General features: G+C 44.6%; 1 protein-coding gene across 1 annotated transcript in view; it reads left to right on the plus strand.

Annotated features, from left to right (window-relative positions):
- Nucleotides 1-22,871, plus strand: part of MUC16 (mucin 16, cell surface associated) — a 139,621-nt gene that overhangs the window by 35,617 nt on the left and 81,133 nt on the right. Inside the window, exons 4-11 of the mRNA XM_031659988.1 lie at nucleotides 1,679-1,792; nucleotides 5,870-7,251; nucleotides 7,570-10,900; nucleotides 11,889-12,013; nucleotides 12,094-12,161; nucleotides 16,113-16,285; nucleotides 21,152-21,187; nucleotides 21,430-21,489. Coding sequence (XP_031515848.1) covers nucleotides 1,679-1,792; nucleotides 5,870-7,251; nucleotides 7,570-10,900; nucleotides 11,889-12,013; nucleotides 12,094-12,161; nucleotides 16,113-16,285; nucleotides 21,152-21,187; nucleotides 21,430-21,489 — 5,289 coding nt within the window. The remainder of the gene's footprint in view (nucleotides 1-1,678; nucleotides 1,793-5,869; nucleotides 7,252-7,569; nucleotides 10,901-11,888; nucleotides 12,014-12,093; nucleotides 12,162-16,112; nucleotides 16,286-21,151; nucleotides 21,188-21,429; nucleotides 21,490-22,871) is intronic.

Consider the following 22,871-nt stretch of genomic DNA (forward strand, 5'->3'; position numbering starts at 1 on the left):
AGGCACTGGGTTAGGAATTGGAGGAACAAAAATAAGCAAATACTTGAACCGTTACAGTATCATGATAGGTGCTCTAATATTACTACCAGTAATGATAATGACGATAAGAATAATGACAACAGAAAATATTTATAACAGTACTTATTCTGTTTCAAGTGCAGTTTTATTAAGCTATTTAATCCTCAATTGTAACACTTATTGAAGTAGAGAGTATTATAAGCGTATTTTGAAGATGAAGACATTTAGGCACAGGGAGATTAAGTAACTTTCTTAAGGTCATGTAGCTGGAAAGTAACAGAACTAGGATAAGAACTCAGATTGTGTGTCACTAGGAACTCATGCCTCTAACTGTTGGGCTAAACAGGAGTGGTCAGAGAGGTAACAGAAAAAGCAAGAAGTTCTGGCATCACCGAAGCCATAGGAGGGGAGAGTTTTAGGAAGGAGAAATGTTAAGTTCTGTTAAATACCACAGAATTGCCAAGTTGAAATGAGGTGAGAAGAGCTTTGGCAACATGGGGGTTCTCAGGGATTCTAATGAAGGGAGCATCAGTGAGGTATAGGGCACTAGAAGAACAGCTAAAACACTACATAGATACAAGGGAGGATTTCTGCCTTTGAGTTGAGCAAGAGACAAAAGGGATACGTGAAAGGAAAAGGCAAGTTAATGAAAATTGAGGGAACAAAGTACCTAAGAAGGTAGGAGGAACCCAGAGCCTAGAAGGAGGAAACACTACTTCCAAGAGGTCAGTAGATAAAGGAAGGAACCTCTTGGGGATTCCATTCCTCTGAAAGGGTTGAGCTTGGCACTAACTTTTGTTCTGGACACAAATCCAAAGAGGCCCTCCAACGACTCGAGTTTCTGCCTCACTGAGCAATATCTCCAGGAGAATGATTTGTTCCTTCTCCTTCTTCATATTAGTTTTGTAATTCACACTAAATTTAGACACATTGGTGGCTGTTGACTCACATGTTACTATGTGACTCAGTAGTTGAGTCATGGGTGTTCAGTAAGGAAGGGATGAATGGCATGGTGAGAAGGTAGAAGTGTAGTTGGATGGATAAAAGGAAGAATGGAGAGATGGATGAATGAAAGGAAGGAAAGATGAGGAGGAAGGATAGATGCACAGAAGGAAGGATGAAAAGAAAGAAAGGTGATGGAAGACAGGATTGAAGGGAATACAGGTTGAAGGCAAGAAGGGTGGAAGGATGAAATGAAGTAAAGATTCAAGAAAAGATGGGTGGAAAGAAGAAAGGAGGGTGCACTAAAATCTCACACTTCACCACTATATGATTCATCCATAGAAGCAAAAACCACTTGTACCCTCAAAGCTATTGAAGTACAAACTTTTTAATTAAAAATTTAAAAAGCAAGAGAAAGGAAAAAAGGGAGGAAAGACGAAAGGAAGAATGGGTGGTAGGAGGAAGGAATAAAAGGATGAAAAAATGGAAGAATAGATGATCAGATCTAGGGATGAATGAAGGGAAGGATGGACAAATCTATGGGTAGGTGAATGGATCTATGGACTGGTGTGGCCACTTACGGCACACAGTCCCAGCTCCAGTTCATACTAATGGACTTGAGGAGTTTTTGTGGCCAATGAAGTGGATTCATTTAGACAGTGCTCTTCTTCTGAATGAGATGAGTTACCCCAGTTTTCCTCCCCACTTTCATCTTCAGGAACTGATGGCATTATGGAGCACATCACAAAAATACCCAGTGAAGCAGCACACAGAGGTACCATAAGACCAGTCAAAGGTCCTCAGACATCCACATTGCCTGCCAGTCCTAAAGGTAAGTTTAACTTTGCTTACCTCCCAATAATGCCACTTGTGACCATATTTCCTCCTCTAGAGAGACAAAATGCTTGTATTCTTTTTTTTTTTTTTAATTATACTTTAAGTTCTAGGGTACACGTGCATATCGTGCAGGTTTGTTACATATGTAAACTTGTGCCATGTTGGTGTGCTGCACCCATCAACTCGTCAGCACCCATCAACTCGTCATTTACATCAGGTATAACTCCCAATGCAATCCCTCCCCTCCCCCCTCCCCATGAGAGAATTGTGTGTGGTTGTCATAGGTTTCCCTGTCTGAACTGGGTCTTTGTCTAATGGTTACCAGGTAGATGTTACCACTTCTCTTTCTTCTCATGGCATGTTGAGTAGCTTTGTCCAACATCAAATATTCACAAATTTGTCCTTATTAACTAAATTTTTTAAATGCTCATTAAAAACTTACTATGAGCCAGGCACAGTGGCTCACACCTTAATCCCAACACTTTGGGAGGCTGAGGCAGGTGGATCACCTGAGGTCAAAAATTCGAGACCAGTCTGACCAACATGGTGAACTACTGAAAATATAAAAATTAGCCGGGCATGGTGGCACACACCTGTAATCACAGCTACTCGGGAGGCTGAGGCAAGAGAATTGCTTGAACCCAGGAGGTGGAGGCTGCAGTGAGCTGAGATCGTGCCACTGCACTCCAGCCTGGGTGACAGAGCATGACTCTGTCTCAAAAATAAATAAATAAATAAATAAATAATACATATATATGTATAATTATATATATATTACATATATATGTAAAATATCTGAAAATACATCCCAATAGTTCTAGCAAATGCAGGAAAAAGAAGTATAAATTAACAGCCTTTATGTATGCCCTGGTTGAAAAACAGACACAACTCTCTTGTAAGAGAAACTTTAAAAAAATATCTAGGATTATATCTCCCATGATGAAAAATTTGGAACTGTACTTTTTTTTAAACTTTCACTTAAATAAAGAAGATGGGTGAGCTCCTGGGTTATTTATGTTTGTCATCACTGGAGAGCTAAATTACAATATGTAACTACAATGGGGGAATAAAAACATGATATAAATGTAAGATGGTTTATGGCATCACTGTTACATGTTTTGTCACAATATTTAGTAATTCCTTCTTCTGTTTTGAATAAAGTCTGAAATAAAATTTTCACTTTAAAAGGCAGTAATATGAAATACATAAATAAATTAAAATCTGGGTTTCTCAACCTTGACACTGTTGTCATTTGGGGCAGATACTTCTTTGCGGTGGGGAGCTGTGCTGTGCATTGTAGGATGTTTGCCAGCGTCTCTGGCCTCTGTTCTCGATGCCATACCATTCGTCCACACACAGTTGTGACAACCAAAAATATCTCCAGACATTGTTAAGTGTCCCCTGGAAGCAAAACTGCCCCTGGTTGAGAACCACTGAACTGGAGAATGTGTCCTAAGATCCATCTTACTAGGTGGGCGTTTTCACCTCACTTCATTCTCTTTCCATTCTGGTCCCCACAAGATCCAGAAGTTGCTTTAGGGAATTAATATAATGCAGTGGTTAATAATATGGGTTTAGCATTTAGATACAATGATGTTCCAGTTGTCACCCTGTCAATAGCTGTGTGTGACCTTGGTAAATTGTGGTCTCTGGATTTCTCTTTCTCTCCTGTAAAATGACAAGAATTATAGAATGTGCATTTTATTTTATTTTATTTTATTTTATTTTATTTTATTTTATTTTATTTTTTGAGGCGGAGTCTTGCTCTGTCACCCAAGCTAGAGTGCAGAGGTGCAATCTCGGCTCCCAGCAACCTCCATCTCCCGAGTTCGAGCCATTCTCCTGCCTCAGCCTCCCAAGTAGCTGGGATTACAGATGCATGCCACTGCACCCAGCTAATTTTTGTATTTTTAGTAGAGATGGGGTTTCACCATGTTGACCAGGCTGGTCTAGAACTCCTGACCTCAGGTGATCTGCCCACCTCATCCTCCCAAATTGCTGGGATTGCAGGCGTGAGCCACCGTGCCCAGCCAAAATGTGCCATTTAATGTTCTTATGAGGATCAAAGAGACAGTGCATGTCAAGTGCTTTGCAATTGCTCCTCCTCCTCCTTCCCATCAACATAATCACCATCATTATCACCATCATTGTTAAATACACATGAAGCACTTTAGAGTGTGCATTCTCAGACGTATTGTTTTTAGAGTATATCCAGCAACACAGGGACATTGCTCCACAATCAGAGTCAAAATCCCCTTCATTTTAGTCCCTTTCTCTACCAAACTCCAGTAGGCTTTGTGGGCTTTATAGAGAAGTCTCCAGGGAGTTCTTCCTCTTCCATAGGAACCATTTTCTAAAGCCTGGTCAGCAGCTGCTGTCTCATCAATGCTACTGGAATCTTCTTCAGAGGTATCCCAGTCACCTTGGCCAGCTCTGGTAGTGTCTAGTGTGGTTGGTGGAGAATTCTATTTAGCAAATGTTTATTTTGTAGTAGAATTATTAGTAGTGACAGTAGTAATGGTAAGTAGTAGTGATAGTAACAATAGCAGCAATAACACTAGTAAGTAGTAGTAACTCTAGTAATAACCATAGCAATAAGCAGTAATACTAGTACTAATAGTAGTGATAATAGCAGTAATGGTAGGTAGAGTTGAGTAGTAACAGTAGTAGTAGTAGGTAGTAGCAGTGGTAATCATGACAGTAGAAATCATAAGTAATAGTGGTAGCAACAATAGTAGTAACAGTAGTAACCATAGTAATTACCATAGTAATAACCATAGCAATACGTAGTAGTAGTAGTAGTAACAATAGTAATAACAGCAGTAATGGCAGGTAGAGCACTACCATTACTGCTGTTACTCTACTGTAGGTAGAGTAGTAATATTAAGTGATAGCAGTAGTAACAATAGTAATAGCAGCAGCAGTAGTAATAGTAAGTAGCAGTAACCATAGTAATAACCATAGTGATAGGTAGTAATAGTTGTGGTAACAGTAGTAATAGCAGTAATGGTAGGTAGAGTGGTGGTAGTAGTAACAGTAGTAGTAGTAGCAGTGGTAATAGTAACAGTAGCAATAGTAAATAATACTAGTAGTAACAATAGTAGTAGCAGCAGTAGTAGTAAGTAGTAGTAATCATAGTAATAACCATAGCAATAGGTAGTAGTAGCAGTAGCAATAACAGCAGTAATGGTAGGTGGAGAAGTGATAGTAATAACAGTAGCAATAGCAGGTCATAGTCATGGTAATAGTAGTAATGTCTTATTGTGACCCAGGAGGCACTGTGCTTGGTGCCTTTGTACCAACATTTTGAGATGGCCATTGTACTTATCCCCACTTTATAGATGGAAAAGTGGAGGTCGAGCAATATTTTTTAACTTAAAGAGCCATCCATCTCTTTAGAGAAAGAGCCAGATTCCCAGGCAGGGCTATCTTATTCCAGAACCCAAGCTCTCAAACACACAATGCACAATACTTAATCTCTCTCAAGTCAGAGGAGATCCACTTAAGTATACATCCATCCACATATTCATTCATTCAACCATTCAACAAATATTAGTTGAGCCCTTACCTTATGCCAAACAGTCAGACGTGAATAGCTGTTACAAATGAGACTGGGAAGGATGGCACAATGCAGATTCAGACAGTGTGATAAGGAAATATTGAGAAACAAAGATGAGTTCTGGCATGAATTTGTAAAGGTGGATGTGGGCTTGGCACACAAGAATGGCAGAACTTAAGGAATCCGATGAGAAGTGGGCACTTCAGGCAGAGAGAAGAGCTTGAGCAAGGCTCAGAGGCTGACAGTGCAGAAAACACATGGGAAGAGGGAATAGATTACTGCGGTCAAGAATTCACAGAGGAGTTATAGAAGATACAACCAAGTTACCGACGAAGGTAAGATAGGGGAATAGCAATCACAGTCTCTTTTCCCATTCCAGGAGCATCCCAGGCACATCCTAGTAACTGAGAAACATTTCTCTCCCTTTCCTCATGTGGAGAATAAATAAGCTATTGCTAGTCCAGTAAGTGAAATCATTTTGTTCAAATTGTGTGCCCATTCCCCAATTCACAGGACTACACACGGGAGGGACAAAAAGAATGGAGACCACCACCACAGCTCTGAAGACCACCACCACAGCTCCGAAGACCACTTCCAGAGCCATCTTGACCACCAGTGTCTATACTTCCACTTTGGGAACACTGACTCCCCTCAATGCATCAGTGCAAATGGCCAGCACAAGCACCACAGAAATGACGATCACAACCCCATATGTTTCCCCTTATGTTCCAGAAATGACATCCTCACTGGCTACCAGCCTGGGAGCAGAAACCAGCACAGCTCTTCCCAGGACAACCCCATCTGTTTTCAATAGAGAATCAAACACCACAGCCTCACTGGTCCCTAGTTCTGAGGCAGAGACAAGTCCAGCTATTCAAACTCTAGATGTTTCTTCTAGTGAGCCAGATACAACAGCTTCATGGGTTATCCATCCTGCAGAGACCATCCCAACTGTTTCCAAGACAACCCCCAGTTTTTCCCATAGTGAATCACACACTGTATCTTCCACAGCCACCAGTCATGGGGCAGAAGTCAGCTCAGCCATTCCAACAAATATCTCACCCAGTGAACCAGATGCACTGACCCCACTGGTCACTATTTCTGGGACAGATGCTAGTACAACGTTCCCAACACTGACTAAGTCCCCACATGAAACACAGACAAGAACCACATGGCTCACTCATCCTGCAGAGACCAGCTCAACCACTCCCAGAACAATCCCCAATTTTTCCCATCGTGAATCAGATGCCACACCTTCAGTGGCCACCAGTCCTGGGGCAGAAACCAGTTCAGCTATTCCAACTATGACTGTCTCACCTGGTGCAGCAGATCTGGTGACCTCACAGGTCACTAGTTCTGGAACAGACCGAAATATGACTATTCCAACTTTAACTCTTTCTTCTGGTGAACCAAAGACCACAGGCTCATTAGTCACCCATCCTGAAGCACAGACAAGTTCGGCCATTCCAACTTCAACTATCTCGCCTGGTGTATCACGGATGGTGACCTCAATGGTCACCAGTTTGGCGGCAGAGACAAGTACAACTAATCCAGCTCTGACAAGCTCCCCTGGTGAACCAGCTACCACAGATTCATTGGTCACGCATCCTACACAGACCAGCCCAACAGTTCCCTGGACAACTTCCATTTTTTTCCATAGTAAATCAGACACCATCCCTTCAATAGCCACCAGTCATGGGGCACAATCCAGTTCAGCTGTCCCAACTCCAACTGTTTCACCTGGAGTACCAGGAGTGGTGACCCCTGTGGTCACTAGTTCTATGACAGTGACAGGTACAACTATTCCAATTCTGACTCTTTTTGCTGGTGAACCAGAGACCACACCTTCAATGGCCACCAGTCATGAGGCAGAAGCCAGCTCAGCTGTTCCAACTGTTTCACCTGGGGTACCAGGAGTGGTGACCTTTCTGGTCACTAGTTCTAAGTCAGTGACCAGTACAACTATTCCAATTCTGACTCTTTTTCTGGTGAACCAGAGACCACACCTTCAATGGCCACCAGTTATAGGGCAGAAGGGGCAGAAGCCAGCTCTGCTGTTCCAACTCCAACTGTTTCACCTGGGGTACCAGGAGGGGTGACCTCTCTGGTCACTAGTTCTAGGGCAGTGACCAGTACAACCATTCCAACTCTGACTCTTTCTCTGGTGAACCAGGGCCGCCTTCAGCGGCCACCAGTCATGAGGCAGAAGCCAGCTCAGCTGTTCAACTGTTTCACCTGGGGTACCAGGAGTGGTGACCTCTCTGGTCACTAGTTCTAGGGCAGTGACCAGTACAACTATTCCAACTCTGACTCTTTCTCCTGGTGAACCAGAGACCACACCTTCAACGGCCACCAGTCATGAGGCAGAAGCCAGCTCAGCTGTTCCAACTGTTTCACCTGGGGTACCAGGAGTGGTGACCTCTCTGGTCACTAGTTCTAGGGCAGTGACCAGTACAACTATTCCAACTCTGACTCTTTCTCCTGGTGAACCAGAGACCACACCTTTAATGGCCACCAGTCAAAAGGCAGAAGCCAGCTCTGCTGTTCCAATTCCAACTGTTTCACCTGGGGTACCAGAAGTGGTGACCCCTTTGGTCACTAGTTCTAGGGCAGTGACAGGTACAACTATTCCAATTCTGACTCTTTCTCCTGGTGAACTAGAGACCACACCTTCAACGGCCACCAGTCATAGGGCAGAAGGGGCAGAAGCAAGCTCTGCTGTTCCAACTCCAACTGTTTCACCTGAGGTACCAGGAGTGGTGACCCCTTTGGTCACTAGTTCTAGGGCAGTGACCAGTACAACTATTCCAACTCTGACTCTTTCTCCTGATGAACCAGAGACCACACCTTCAATGGCCACCAGTCATAGGACAGAAAGGGCAGAAGCCAGCTCAACTGTTCCAACTGTTTTACCTGAGGTACCAGGAGTGGTGACCTCTCTGGTCACTAGTTCTAGTGCAGTAGCCAGTACAACTATTCCAACTCTGGCTATTTCTTCTAGTGAACCAGAGACCACAACTTCATTAGTCACTCATTCTGAGGCAAAGACAATTTCAGCCATTCCAACTTTAGCTGTCTCCCCTACTGTACAAGGGCTGGTGACTTCACTGGTCCCTAGTTCTGGGTCAGAGACCAGTGCATTTCCAAATCTAACTGTTGTCTCAGGTCAACCAGAGACCACAGCCTCATGGATCACTCATTTCGGGACAGAAACAAACTCTGTTGTTCCAACTTTGACTGTCTCCACTGGGGAGCCATTTACAAAAATCTCATTTGTCACCCATCCTGCAGAGAGTAGCTCAACTGTTCCCAGGACAACCTCAAGCTTTTCCCATAGTGAATCAGACACTATGCCTTCCACAGTCACCAGTCCTGAGGCAGAATCCAGCTCAGCCATTTCAACAACTATTTCACCTGGTATACCAGGTGTGCTGACTTCCCTGGTCACTAGCTCTGGGACAGACATCAGTGCAACTTTTCCAACAGTGCCTGAGTCCCCACATGAATCAGAGGCAACAGCCTCATGGGTTACTCATCCTGCAGTCACCAGCACAACAGTTCCCAGGACAACCCTTAATTTTTCTCATAGTGAACCAGACACCACACCCTCAATAGCCACCAGTCCCGGGGCAGAAGCCAGTTCAGCTTTTCCAACAATAACTGCCTCATCTGATGTACCAGATATGGTGACCTCACAGGTCACTAGTTCTGGGACAGACACCGGTATAACTATTCCAGCTCTGACTCTTTCTCCTGATGAACAAGAGACCACAACCTCATTTATCACCTATTCTGAGACACACACAAGTTCAGCCATTCCAACTCTGACTGTCTCCCCTGGTGCATCAAAGATGCTGACCTCACTGGTCACTAGTTCTGGGACAGACAGCACTACAACTTTCCGAACACTGACGGAGACCCCATATGAACCAGAGACAACAGCCACACAGCACATTCATCCTGCAGAGACCAACACAATGGCTTCCAGGACAACCCCCAAGTTTTCCCATAGTGAGTCAGACACCACACTCCCAGTAGCCATCACCAGTCCTGGGCCAGAAGCCAGTTCAGCTGTTTCAACGACAACTATCTCACCTGATATGTCAGATCTGGTGACCTCACTGGTCCCTAGTTCTGGGACAGACACCAGTACAACCTTCCCAACATTGAGTAAGACCCCATATGAACCAGTGACTACAGCCACATGGCTCACTCATCCTGCAGAGACCAGCACAAAGGTTTCTAGGACAATTCCCAACTTTTCCCATAGGGGATCAGACAGTACACCCTCAATGGTCACCAGTCCTGGAGTAGACGCCAGGTCAGCTGTTCCAATTACAACCATCCCATCCAGTATACCAGAGGTAGTGACGTCACAGGTCACTAGTTCTGCAACAGACACTAGTACAGCTGTTCCAACTTTGACTCCTTCTCTTGGTGAACCAGAGACCACAGCCTCATTGGCTGCCCATCCTGGGACACAGACTGGCTTCACTGTTCCAATTCGGACTGTTCCCTCTAGTGAGCCAGGTACAACAGCTTCCTGGGTCACTCATCCTGCACAGGTCAGCACACCTGTTTTGAGAACAACCCCCAGTTTTTCCCATAGTAGACCAGATGCCACACCTTTAATGGCCACCAGTCCTGGGACAGAAGTCAGTTCAGCTGTGCTGACAACAATCTCACCTGGTGCACCAGAGATGGTGACTTCACAGATCACTAGTTCTGGGGCAGCAACTAGTACAACTATTCCAACTTTGACTCATTCTCCTGTTATGCCAGAGACCACAGCCTTATTGATCACCCATCCCAGCACAGAGACAAGTACAACGTTTCCTGCTTCAACTGTGTTTCCTCAAGTATCAGGGACCACAGCCTCACTCTCCATTAGACCTGGCACAGAGACTAGCACAGCTCTCTCAACTCAGACAACATCCTCTCTCTTCACCCTACTTGTAACTGGAACTGGCAGAGTTGATCTAAATCCAACTGCTTCACCTGGTGTTTCTGCAAAAACAGCCTCACTTTCCACCCATCCAGGGACAGAAACCAGCACAATGATTCCAACTTCAACTCTTTCCCTTGGTTTATTAGAGACTACAGGCTCACTAGCCACCAGCTCTTCAGTAGAGACCAGCACCGGTACTCTAACTCTGACTGTTTCCCCTGCTGTCTCTGGGCTTCCCAGTGCCTCCATAACAACTGGTAAGCCCCAAACTGTGACCTCCTGGAACACAAAAACCTCACCATCTGTAACTTCAGCTGGACCCCCAGAATTTTCCGGGACTGTCACAGGCACCCCTATGACCTTGATACCATCAGAGACGCCAACACCACCTAAACCCAGTCATAGAGAAGGAGTGAGTCCAACCACTATCTTGAGAACTACGGTGGTTGAAACCACTAATTTAGCTGCCACAGGTTCCAGTCCCACTGTGGCCAAGACCACAACCACCTTCAATACACTGGCTGGAAGCTCCTTTGCTCCTCTGACCACACCTGGGATGTCCACCTTGGTCTCTGAGAGTGTGACCTCAAGAGCAAGTAAGAATAACTTTTTATTGTGGTAAAATATAAATACTATAAAATTTTCCATTCTAAACATTTTAAATGTACAATTCAGCAGTACTAATATATTCACATTGTTGTGCAACCCTCACCAATATCTATTTTCAAAACTTTTTTTTTTGTCACCCCAAACAGGACTGAAGGAATAATTTCCCATTCCCCATTTTCCCTAGTGCAGTGGTGCAATCTTGGCTCACTGCAACCTCTGAACCTCTGTCTCCTGGGTTCAAGCAATTCTCCTGCATCAGACTCCTGAGTAGCTGGGACTACAGGTGCACACCACCATGCCTGGCTAAATTTTGTGTTTTTAGTAGAGACAGGGTTTCACTATGTTGGGCAGGCTGCTCTCGAACTCCTGACCTCAGGTGATCCACCCTCCTCGGCCACTCAAAGTGCTGGGATCACAGGCATAAGTCACTGCACTCAGCCCTGTCTCACTTTTCTTTTCTTTTCTTTTTTTATTTTTTTGAGACGGAATCCCGCTCTGTCACCAAGCTGGAGTGCAGTAGTGCAATCTTGGCTCACTGCAACCCCCGCCTCCCTGTTCAAGGGATTCTCCTGCCTCAGCCTCCCGAGTAGCTGGGACTACAAGGTGTGTGCCACCACACCCAGCTAATTTTTGTATTTTCAGTAGAGACAGGGTTTCACCATGTTGGCCAGGATGGTCTCCATCTCTTGACCTCATGATCCACCCTTGGCCTCCCAAAGTGCTGGGATTGCAGGCGTGAGCCACCGCGCCTGGCCGTCTCAGCCCGTACAGCCCGAGCAAACTGGAATCACTGGTCACCCCACATAGGAAGGTCTCAGACAGTGACTGCTACATAAGGTATTTCAAGTAGGATGGACCAGGCTGGACCCCAGCTGGATGCTGGAGTTAAAATGTGTCCTCGGAGCCTTTCCTCCCACGCCCCACTGCCCAGGGTCTGACTTAGGACTGGTCTCTTCTTACCCTCCCTTTCTGCAGCTGGCATGCCTTTGTTGATGCCTTTGACTGTCAACTTCACCATCACCAACTTGCAGTACACGAAGGACATGGGGCGCCTGGGCTCTGAAATATTCAATGCCACCGAGAGGGCCCTGCAGCAGCTGGTAAGAGCCCCCCAGCCAATGCCCACTCCTCCAATGTCTCGGCCCCTCCTCCTCCTCATCTCTCTCTCATTCCTTCCCAGCTCGAGCCCTTGTTCCAGAACAGCAGTATTGGTTCCCTCTATGCTGGCTGCAGGCTGACCTCGCTCAGGTGAGACCCCCCTTCACGGCACCTACAGCAACCCCGATTCAGTCCTTTCTTTGCCTCCCACACCCCCAGCAGCCACAGCGACTTGGGCTTTTGCTGAGAGGCAGTATAGCATAATAGACCCAAAGTGCCTCGGTTTGAACACCGGCTCTACAATTTGCTAGCTGTGTGACCCTGGGCAAGACGCACAGCCTCTCTGTTCCTCAATCATATTATTTATAAAATGGTGATGACAACATTCTCTTACTCTTGATGATAATAACAGTTTCTTATTCTATTGGTGATAGTAACAGTCCCTTGCTCTTTTCTCTCTGTTTTTTTTTTTGAAATGGAGTCTCACTCTGTCACCCAGACTGGAGTACAGTGGCATGATCTTAGCTCACAGCAACCTCCGCCTCCCAGGTTCAAGCGATTCTCCTGCCCCAGCCTCCCAACAGTCTCTTACTCTTAATCACTTAGCAGAGTGCCTGGACCATTGTGAATGCTCATTTAATTAGGACTCATAGCAGCAATTGGTGTAGCATCTTTGCCAAAGGTATCCCCAGAATCCCTGACAGCTTCCTGGCCCCAGCCCATCTCTACCACATTAGGGTCAAGCTCCGGACACCACAGCTCTGCAGTTTGCTCCCTGGAAAGAGATAGGCACTTTGCCAAAGTCAGTCTTACTGAATCAAAGGGAAAAATCCATTATCTTTTTTTTTTTTTTAATTTTACTTTAAGTTCTACGATACATGTGCAGAACGTGCAGGTTTGTTACATAGGTATACATGTGCCATGGTGGTTTGCTGCACCTATCAACACGTCATTTAGGTTTTAATGACCTGTCTTTTCCTCTCTGCTTGTGTCCCCTCAGTGTTCTCGGGGCACAGCAGATTCAGTACCCTTTCCTTACACCTTACAACCCTGCAGCCTCTCTGTGAGGTCCTCCATTCAGTCAACTCAGATCCCCTGCCAGAGGGGTGGGTCTTCTACTCACATAGCCCCATGAAAAGAAATCAAAACTGTCCTCAGCTGAGCTCCCCTGACCCCACCCGCCCCCATCTCTCCATAGGATCAGGGAATGTCATAACATTGTTCTTACGACATGCCACCAGCAATCTAAGTGGTTTACGTGTTTTCATTTATTTTATCCTCACAACCACATTATTTTTATCCCATCTTGTGGATGAGAAAACTGAAGCTCAGAATAATCAAGTTCCTTGCTTAAGAGGAGCCTAGCTTTAAGCCCAAGGATTCTGGTTCTAGAATGTTTACTTGTAACCTTGACACCAGCAGTTCTCAAGCTCACTGGATTCAACAACCTTTTGCATTCCACTTCGTTGACATATCATTGACATGTAAACATTGTGTATATGTAAGGTGTACAACTAGATGTCTTGACATGTGTGAACCTGGTGAAGTGGTCACCAGAATGCAGCTAATTTGCACATCCAGCACCTCTCCAGAGTTACCATTTGTGCGCGCATGTGTGTGTGTTGAGAAGATTTAATTTAAGATCAATCCTCTCTGCTAATTTCAAGTATACAATACAGCATTGTTAACCTTCGTAATCATGCTATACATTAGGTCTTCAGAACTTATTCACCTTATAGTTTAAACTTTGTACCCTTTGGCCAGCATTATCCCATTCTCTCCTCCTTTTGCATTCTTAAAAAGTACTCATAGCCGGGCGTAGTGGCTCACGCCTGTAATCCCAGCATTTTGGGAGGCTGAGGCAGGTGGATAACCTGAAGTCAAGAGTTCGAGAACATCCTGGTCAACACAGCGAAACCCCGTCTCTACTAAAAATACAAAAATTAGCTGGGCGTGGTGGCGCATGCCTGTAATCCCAGCTACTCGGGAGGCTGAGGCACAAGAATTGCAAGAACCTGGGGGGGCGTAGGTTACAGTGAGCTGAGTTCGCGCCACCGCACTCCAGCCTGGGGGACAGAGTGATACTCTGTCTGAAAAAAAAAAAAAAAGTATTCAGAACTCCAAAGAGCCTTTGGGCTTGTATAACAATATTTACTGTATTCAAAATTAAAACTAGCCCAGGCACAGTGGCTCACACCTGTAATCCCAGCACTTTGGGAGGCTGAGGCAGGCAGAAGGCTTGAGCTCAGGAGTTTGCGACCAGCCCAGACGAGCAAGTGAGACTCAGTCTCTACAAAAAATACAAAACTTAGCTGGGTGTGGTGGCATCTGCCTGTGATCCCAGCTACTTGGGAGGCTGAGGTGGGAGGATGCTTGAGCCTGGAGGCAGAGGTTAAAGTGAGCCAAGATTGCACCACTGCACTCCAGCCCGGGCAGCAGAGCCTGACCTTGCTCAAAAAAAAAAAAAAAATTAAAACTAAGAAATAGTACAAATATGTATTCATTCATTCACTAAAAATAATAAATCTACTACATGTTAACATAGAGAACATATTTTTAGGTATAATAGCCATATTCCACCCCCCTCCACCAAAAAAAACCCATTTAAAAAAAGGGGCGTTGTTTGCAAATCTTTTTCTTTTAATGTTGCGTAGATTTACCTTTTATTTTACTTTTTAATTGGTATATATTGACTGTACATATTTATAGTCTTAATACCTGTGGTATATAGTGATCAGATCAAGGTAATTAACACATCTATTATCTCAAACATTGATCACTTCGTTGCGTTGGGACCATTCAGTATCCTCCTTCTAGCTATTTGACACTAATAATATTTTGTTTTTTAATTTTTAATTTTTGTGGGTACACAGTAGGTGGGTATTTATGGGGTACATAGATGTTTTGACGCAGGCATGCAACGTGTGACCATCACTTCAGGGAGAGTGGAGCATTCATCCCATCCAGCATCTATTCTTTGTGTTACAAACAATCCAGTTATACTTTTTTAGTTATTTTAAAAAACACAATTAAATTATTATTGCCTATAGTCACCCTGCTGTGCTATTAAGTACTGGAGTTTTTTTTCAGTAATTTTTTAAATTTAAATTTTAATTTTTGAGATGGAATCTCGCTCTGTCACTCAGGCTGGGGTATAGTGGCGTGACCTCAGCTCACCGCAACCTCTGCCTCCTGGGTTCAAGTGATTCTCCCACCTCACCTCAGCCTCCTGAGTAGCTGGGACTATCCACCACCACACCCGGCTAATTTTTGTATTTTTAGTAGAGACAGGGTTTCACCATTTTGGCCAGGCTGGTCTCGAACTCCTCAGCATAAGTGATCCACCTGCCTTGGCCTCCCAAAGTGCTGGGATTACAGGTGTGAGCCACTGCACCTGGCACTTTTTTAGTTATTTTAAAATGTATAATTAAGGCGAGGCATGGTGGCTTATGCCTGGAATTCTAGCACTTTGGGAGGCTAAGGTGGGCCAATCACCTGAAGTCAGGGGTTCAAGACCAGCCTGGCCAACATGGCAAAACCCCATCTCTACTAAAAATACAAAAATTAGCCGGGCACAGTGGTAGGCACCTGTAATCCCAGTCACTCTGGAGGCTGAGGCAGGAGAATCGCTTGAACCCACGAGGTGGAGGTTGCAGTGAGCCAAGATTGCATCATTGCACTCCAGCCTGGGCGACAAGAGTGAAACTCTGTCTCAAAAAAAAAAAAAAAAAAAAAAAGAAAAGTCAAGACGAGCAAAAAGATCACCATTTCAGACTGTGATGACTAATCAATTTGACTTGTGTATTATCTTCACCGCCAGACCATTCGTTCTGTAGCTTAGCTTAGGAGCACCCTCCACCCCATTTGCTCACACTATCCTGTAATCTCTGTGCTCTCACTGCTGTTCTTTGGGTTTCATATTTTCCTTATATTCTTCCACGTCTAGCTGGATTGCAGAGTTAAGTTTATGATTATGAAAGGAAAACTAAATAACAACAACAACAACAAAAACGACCAAGGGGCACCACTGGAGAAAGGAGCTGTTCAGAGTACCAGCTGTCAAGTATCTCTGTATGTCTGTATTCCCATGTCCCTCCCTAGGGCTGAAAAGGATGGGACAAGCACCAGAGTGGATGCCATCTGCACCTACCGCTCAGATCCCACCAGCTATGAGCTGGACAGAGAGCAGCTGTACTGGGAGCTGAGCCAGTTGACTCACGGTGTCACCCTGCTGGGACTCTACACTCTTAACAGGAACAGCCTCTATGTCAATGGTGAGTAGCTATTGACAATGGTGAGTAACTTGGGCTACAGTTGGGGAGGCTCCTCCTGCTCCCCAAATGGGTCTCCCTGTAGTACAAGTCCTCTACCTATGTTCAAAGTTCTGGGCCAACCTAGAATTTCCAGGGTGGGGGGGTCTGTTTTCTCTCCACTCAACACACTTAAAAAGAAGCTTTCAGTCGGGCACGGTGGCTCACGCTGGCTCACGTCAGCACTTTGAGATGCCGAGGCGGGCAGATCACAAGGTCAAGAGATCAAGACCAGCCTGGCCAACATGGTGAAACTCCGTGTCTACTCAAAATACAAAATTTAGCTGGGTGTGGTGGCGTGTGCCTGTAATCCCAGCTATTCAGTAGGCTGAGGCAGGAAAACTGCTTGAACCTGGGAGGCGGAGGTTGCAGTGAACCAAGATCACGCCACTGCACTCCAGCCTGGCAACAGAGCAGGACTCCATCTCAAAAAAGAGGAAGCTTCTTTCAAGTGGAAATAAAGATTCCCTCCACAGCCTTCTCATCCCCATGACCATTCAGAGGCCCACTGGGAGCATGCAGAATCAAGGAAGGAAGGGAAAAGCCAGGCTCATTGTGGTGACTGGACATAATTCTTCCCCAACAGGCAACAGGTTCCCAATACAGTCACTCATCTTCGTCTTTCTCTTCTTTATAGCAGCTGGTGGCCCTTTACTTTCTCCAAAGGTCAGCTGGAACTATACACTCCACTTGCAAAACAAACCAAAAAACTCTGACTAATGTGTTTAGCAATAAAGCCCTTTGCAACAATGCCGTTGGCAACAATACCAACAGGAACACCTGTGATAAAGGTTAATATTTATTGAGGGATTCCTGTGATACTGAACGTCGTATGTATATTATGTTTTACTAACCTTACCCAAAGTCTTAGCAGGCTGTAAAATATACATACCAGAGAAACAAATAAGGCTCAGGGCAGGGAATCTGTTTGCCCAAGTTTTGATAGCTAAGTAATAGAATTGGGACTCAAACCCCAAATTGACTCTAAAATCTAGCCACCCTAACTTCTTCTCCTTTTTTATTTATTTATTTATTTATTTATCTATTTATTTATTTATTTTTTAAGACAGAGTCTTGTGGTGTGATCTTGGCTCACTGCAACCTCTGCCTCCCGGGTTCCAGCAATCCTCCTGCCTCAGCCTCTCCAGTAGCTGGGATTACAGGCACACGCCACCATGCCAGGCTAATTTTTGTATTTTTAGTAGAGACAGGGTTTCACCATGTTGGTCAGGCTGGTCTCGAACTCCCGACCTCTGGTGATCCACCCGCCTCGGCTTCCCATAATGCTGGGATTACAGGCATGAGCCACGGCACCTGGCCACCACCCTAACTTCTAAGCATCGCTGCAGACCCAGCATGAATAAGCCCACACATCTCAGGATGGAAAAGCCTATCAAGGAGCTTCTAATACAACAATTTGAGCTAAAGTTTGATTAACTCTGTCCTCACCATACCACCTTAGACATTTTCTTTATACCTGGATGACAACCTGCCTTATATTTCATTACAAGTCATTGAGAGTGACTTAAAAGTAGCTGTTAACAGTGTGTGTTTTGGTGAATCTCAAGTCCTGGTGCTGCTCACTGTGTGGCCCTGGGAAAGTCCTGCAGCGTCTCTAGGCTTCTGGAACAATGCTCTTAGCAACATCACCAACAAGAACACCTACAATAAAAGCTAATATTTACTGTAAAAGCTAATATTTACAGAACTTCTTATATGTGTTATGTCTCACTAATCCTGCCCAAAGGATTCAATGTCCTATTTTTTTTTTTTTTTTTGACAGTCTCCCTCTGGCGCCCAGGCTGGAGTGCAGCAGTACAATCTTAGCTCACTGCAGCCTCCGCCTCCCGGGTTCATGCGATTCTCCCGCCTCAGCCTCTCGAGTAGCTGGGACTACAGGTGCCCGCCACCACGCCCGGCTAATTTTTTGTATTTTTAGTAGAGACGGGGTTTCCCCATGTTGGCCAGGCTGGTCTCAAACTCCTGACCTCAGGTGATCCACCTGCCTCAGCCTCCCAAAGTGCTGGGATTACAGGCGTGCGCCTCCGTGCCTGCCCATATGTGTTATGTCTTACTAATCCTCTAATCCTGCCAAAAGGATTCAGTGTCCTTATTTATTTATTTATTTATTTATTTATTTATTTGTTTATTTATTTATTTATTTTTGATAGAGTTTCCCTCTAGTGCCCAGGCTGGAGTGCAGTGGTACAGTCTTGGCTCACTGCAGCCTCCACATCCCGGGTTCAAGTGATTCTCCTGCCTCAGCCTCTCGAGTAGCTGGGACTACAGGCACCTGCCACCACGCCTGGCTAATTTTTGTAATTTTGTAGAGATGGGGTTTCACCATGTTGGCCAAGCTGGTCTCGAACTCCTCACCTCCTGTGATCCACCCACCTCAGTCTCCCAAAGTGCTGGGATTATAGGCATGAGCCACCGTGCCCAGCCATATGTGCTATGTCTCACTAATCTTGCCCAAAGGGTTCATTTTTTTTTTTCTTTTTTTCTTTTTTTTTTTTTAATGGAGTCTCTCTCTGGTGCCCAGTCTGGAGTGCAGTGGTACAATCTTGTCTCACTGCAGCCTCCACCTCCCAGGTTGGAGCGATTCTCCTGCCTCAGCCTCTCGAGTGGCGGGGACTAGAGGTGCCCACCATCACGCCTGGGTAATTTTTGTATTTTTGTAGAGATGGGGTTTCACCATGTTGGCCAGGCTAGTCTCAAACTCCTGATCTCAAGTGACCCACCCAAAGGCCTCCCAAAGTGCTGGGATTACAGGTGGGAGCCACCTCACCTGCCCCTATTTTTGGAATGGATTTTTTTTTTTAAATGAAAATTTTAAATTATTTTTTTAATTTTTAAAATGTCAGCTAAGATTATTGTGAAGATCAAATAAGATAAAAGCCTAATAACCTAAGTAAATGATAGGGCTCCGCTTGGCCCAGTCTCAGAAGTTTCAAGACAACCAGTCAAACCAGCAAATGTAAAATAAATCTAAATTTTCTTTGCATTATTCACAGAGCGCCAAAGAGGATCTAATTCATGTTTCAGAACACACCACACTTGCTAAAATCCCGCAATACCATGAAAGACTCATGAAAACTCCAGGCTCCTAACTACAAGACATCACTGTGGATCATCCAAATACAGCAAGCCCCAATCTTAGGACAGGAATGAGGCATGAATGGCCTCTGTGCTAATGATCTAACCTAATGCTGAATTTGTTATTTCCCCTCTGAATCCACTTGGAGATTTCCTTTATATCTGATTTGAAATAGAGGATATATACTCCTCTATCCTTGACATAGGAGATAATACAAAGTATTTCATTGTAGTATCAAGTACACATCCTGTTCTGTGTCCATAGGATTATGACTAATTTAGGGCACAGCTTAACAGTGTGGTACTATTGAATGACAGACAGATATCTGTTTTGTTGGATGCAGGACAAGCCATGTAACCTCCCTAGACTTTAATGTCCTCTCTGTAGAATGGAATAAAAATACCATGTGGGATTGTTCCGATAATCAAATGAGATAATTCAGGAACAACCCATGTGAATTACAGGGCTTTCCTGGGTTCCGTCTTTCCTTGTGATCTCTCCACAGAAACCTCAAGAGATACAATCCACTGACCCTAAACCTCCACAACAACTTCTATTATCTAATTCCTTTTCTTACTCCATGTGTGCCTCTATGTCTCCATTTCCATTCCTCCATCCTTCCTTCCTTCCTTCTTTCTTTCTCTTTCTTTCTTTCTTCCTTCCTTCCTTCTTCCCTTCCTTCCTTCCTTCCTTCCATCCTTCCCTTTCTTTCTTTCTTTCTTTCTTTCCTCTTTCTTTCTTTCTTTTCTTTCTTTCCTTTCTTCCTTCTTCCTTCCTTCCTTCCTTCCTTCCTTCCTTCTCTTTCCTTCTCTTTCTTTCTCTCTTTCCTTCTTTCTTCTGTCTTTCTTTTTCTCTTCTCTTCTCTTCTTTTCTTTTTGAGACACGGTCTCTCTCTGTCACACAGGCTGGAGTGCAATGGCGTGATCTCAGCTCACTGCAACCTCCGCCTCCTGGGTTCAAGCAATTCTCCTGCCTCAGCCTCCTGAGTAGCTGGGATTACAGGCGCCCACCGCCATGCCACGCTAATTTTTGTGTTCTTAGTGGAGAGGGGGTTTCACCATGTTGGCCAGGATGATCTTGAACTCCTGACCTCAAGTGATCCGCCTATCTAGGTCTTCCAAAGTGCTGGGATTACAGGCATGAGCCACTGTGCCCAGCCCTGCAGTTTCTTTGTGATGACAATGAGCTGCTAGTTTGAATAAGAATCAAACTAAATTATCTTTATGGGTAGAGACAATACGAATAAGATCAGAAAGCTCACTCATCCATACATGTGTCTTTCCACCCTTGTAATGTATTTATTATTATTGCTGGTGCATACTAGATTCCCCATAAATAGGGACAGCTATTATGATATTTTTATTTCAGGAATAATAATAGTGATGATCTCCACCATTATTGTCAAAGGACAAAGCACAAAATAAGTACCAAATAAAATGTAGCCATTATCCTTTATTCACAAAAGATCTTGGCCCCACCTCTTCTCAATGAAATGTCCATGACTTGTTCAACTTTGGCAACTCTGGGCTGAGTCGATGGAGGTTCCCTTGTGAGCTGAAGTCACGCATCTAAGGTGGAAACCCTTTCCCTCCCTCTGGCTGGCTGAGGGATAGCCCAGATGGGGTCATCATGAAAGTTTCCCATGATTTCCATTTCTAGATCTACCATCTTCCCCTCCCCTACCTCTCACCCATCATAATAGTCCTTCTTTACTCTTTCCTCCCTATCTGCAGGTTATAACCATCGGTTCCAGACCCCTGCCACCAGCAGTGAGTATTCAAAGCTGTGATATTCCAATGGCCTTGGGATCCTTCCTCCCCAAGGTGCATTCCTCAGAAAAGAAACTGATCATTCCCCTCCCTGCGGGCCCAGCCACAGCCTCAGAGCAGCCCCTAACCCATCAAGGTCTTGGTGTGAGTCAAGATAGAAGCCCAAATACCAATTAGCAGTTCCTGTGCCACATGCCTTTAGGAAGACACCCAATCATTTTTCCATGTTCTTTTTTTCTCAGCTCCAGTGACTTCTACATTCTCCCCAGGGATTTCCACATCCTCCATCCCCAGCTCCACAGGTAGGAAGCTCCTCTCTGGCTTCTATGAAATTTAACACTGCACGGTCTGTTCCCTGCTGACCACCCAGCCTCAGCCTGTTCCACTCTCCCTCTCACTCTCTAATTTTTTTTCTTTTTTCTTTCTCTTTATTCTTTTTTTTTTTTTTTTTACATGGAGGCTTGTTCTGTCACCCAATCTGGAGTGCAATGGCATGATCTCAGCTCACTGCAACCTTCGCCTCCCAGGTTCAAGTGATTCTCCTACCTCAGCCTCCCAAGTAGCTGGGATTATAGGCATGCGCCACCACGCCTGGCTAATTTTTTGTATTTTTAGTAGAGACAGGGTTTCACCATGTTGGCCAGGCTGGTCTCGAATTCCTGACCTCAGGTGATCTGCTCACCTTGGCCTCCCAGAGTGCTGGGATTATAGGCATGAGCCACCACTCCTGGCCCACTCTCTAAATTTTGACCATCCCAGGTACTTGAGTGGTATTCTAGCACCCTAACTTCTGTCCAGCCTCGGGAGTTTTGCACTAGCAATTCCTGGAGACCAGTTATGGTTGGTATCTTCTCAACTTTCTATTTTTTTTTTTTTTTTGAGATGGAGTCTCACTCTGTCACCCATGCTGGAGTGCAGTGACACACTCTTGGCTCATTGGAACCTCTACCTCCTGGGTTCATGCAATTTTCCTGCCTCATCTGGAAATTTTCTCAGTGGCCAAGATTGTGCCACTGCACTCCATCCTGGGCAATGGAGTGAGGCTCCATCTCAGAAAAAAAAAAAAAAAAAGATGGAAGTTGGGCATTCCTAACCCTTAACCCTGCCTTGTGATTCTAGAGTTATTGGATAGAACCTAGTGTCCTGTAATTTAAATTCTGCCTTCCGGCCTCCTGTTTTGTGAGTCACAATACTGCAAACTTTTTACATGCTGTAGACAGGATGTTCACTCTCCACTTCCTCACTGCTCTGCCCTAATCAATTCAACCATTTATGTGACATGCCTAACTCCTCTGGGCTTGTACATATGTAAAGTGTATTATAAAGCAAGTCATTCCATGAACAATGATGTCACTTTTTCTAGGTGCTTTCGAAATTTGTTCTTCATCATTAATTTTCAGTAGTTTGATTACTATGTGTCTGGGCATGGTTTTCTTTGAGTTTATATCCTGCTTAAAGTTTTCTCAGCTTCTTGAGTCTCAAAGTGTTTGTTTTTCAAGAAATTTGGGAAATGGTCTAAGACTATATCTTCAACTTTGTTTTCTGCTCTGATTCTTTCTGCCCTTCGGACCTCCAATGAAATGATGTTGCCCCAAGAGACCCTGAGGTTCTGTTCATTTTGTTATTTATCAACCTTTTTTTCCTCTCCAACTTTCAGGTTTAATAATTTTTATAGAATATTTTC

Source organism: Papio anubis, chromosome 20, assembly GCF_008728515.1.
Source record: "Papio anubis isolate 15944 chromosome 20, Panubis1.0, whole genome shotgun sequence".
NCBI lineage: Eukaryota > Metazoa > Chordata > Mammalia > Primates > Cercopithecidae > Papio > Papio anubis.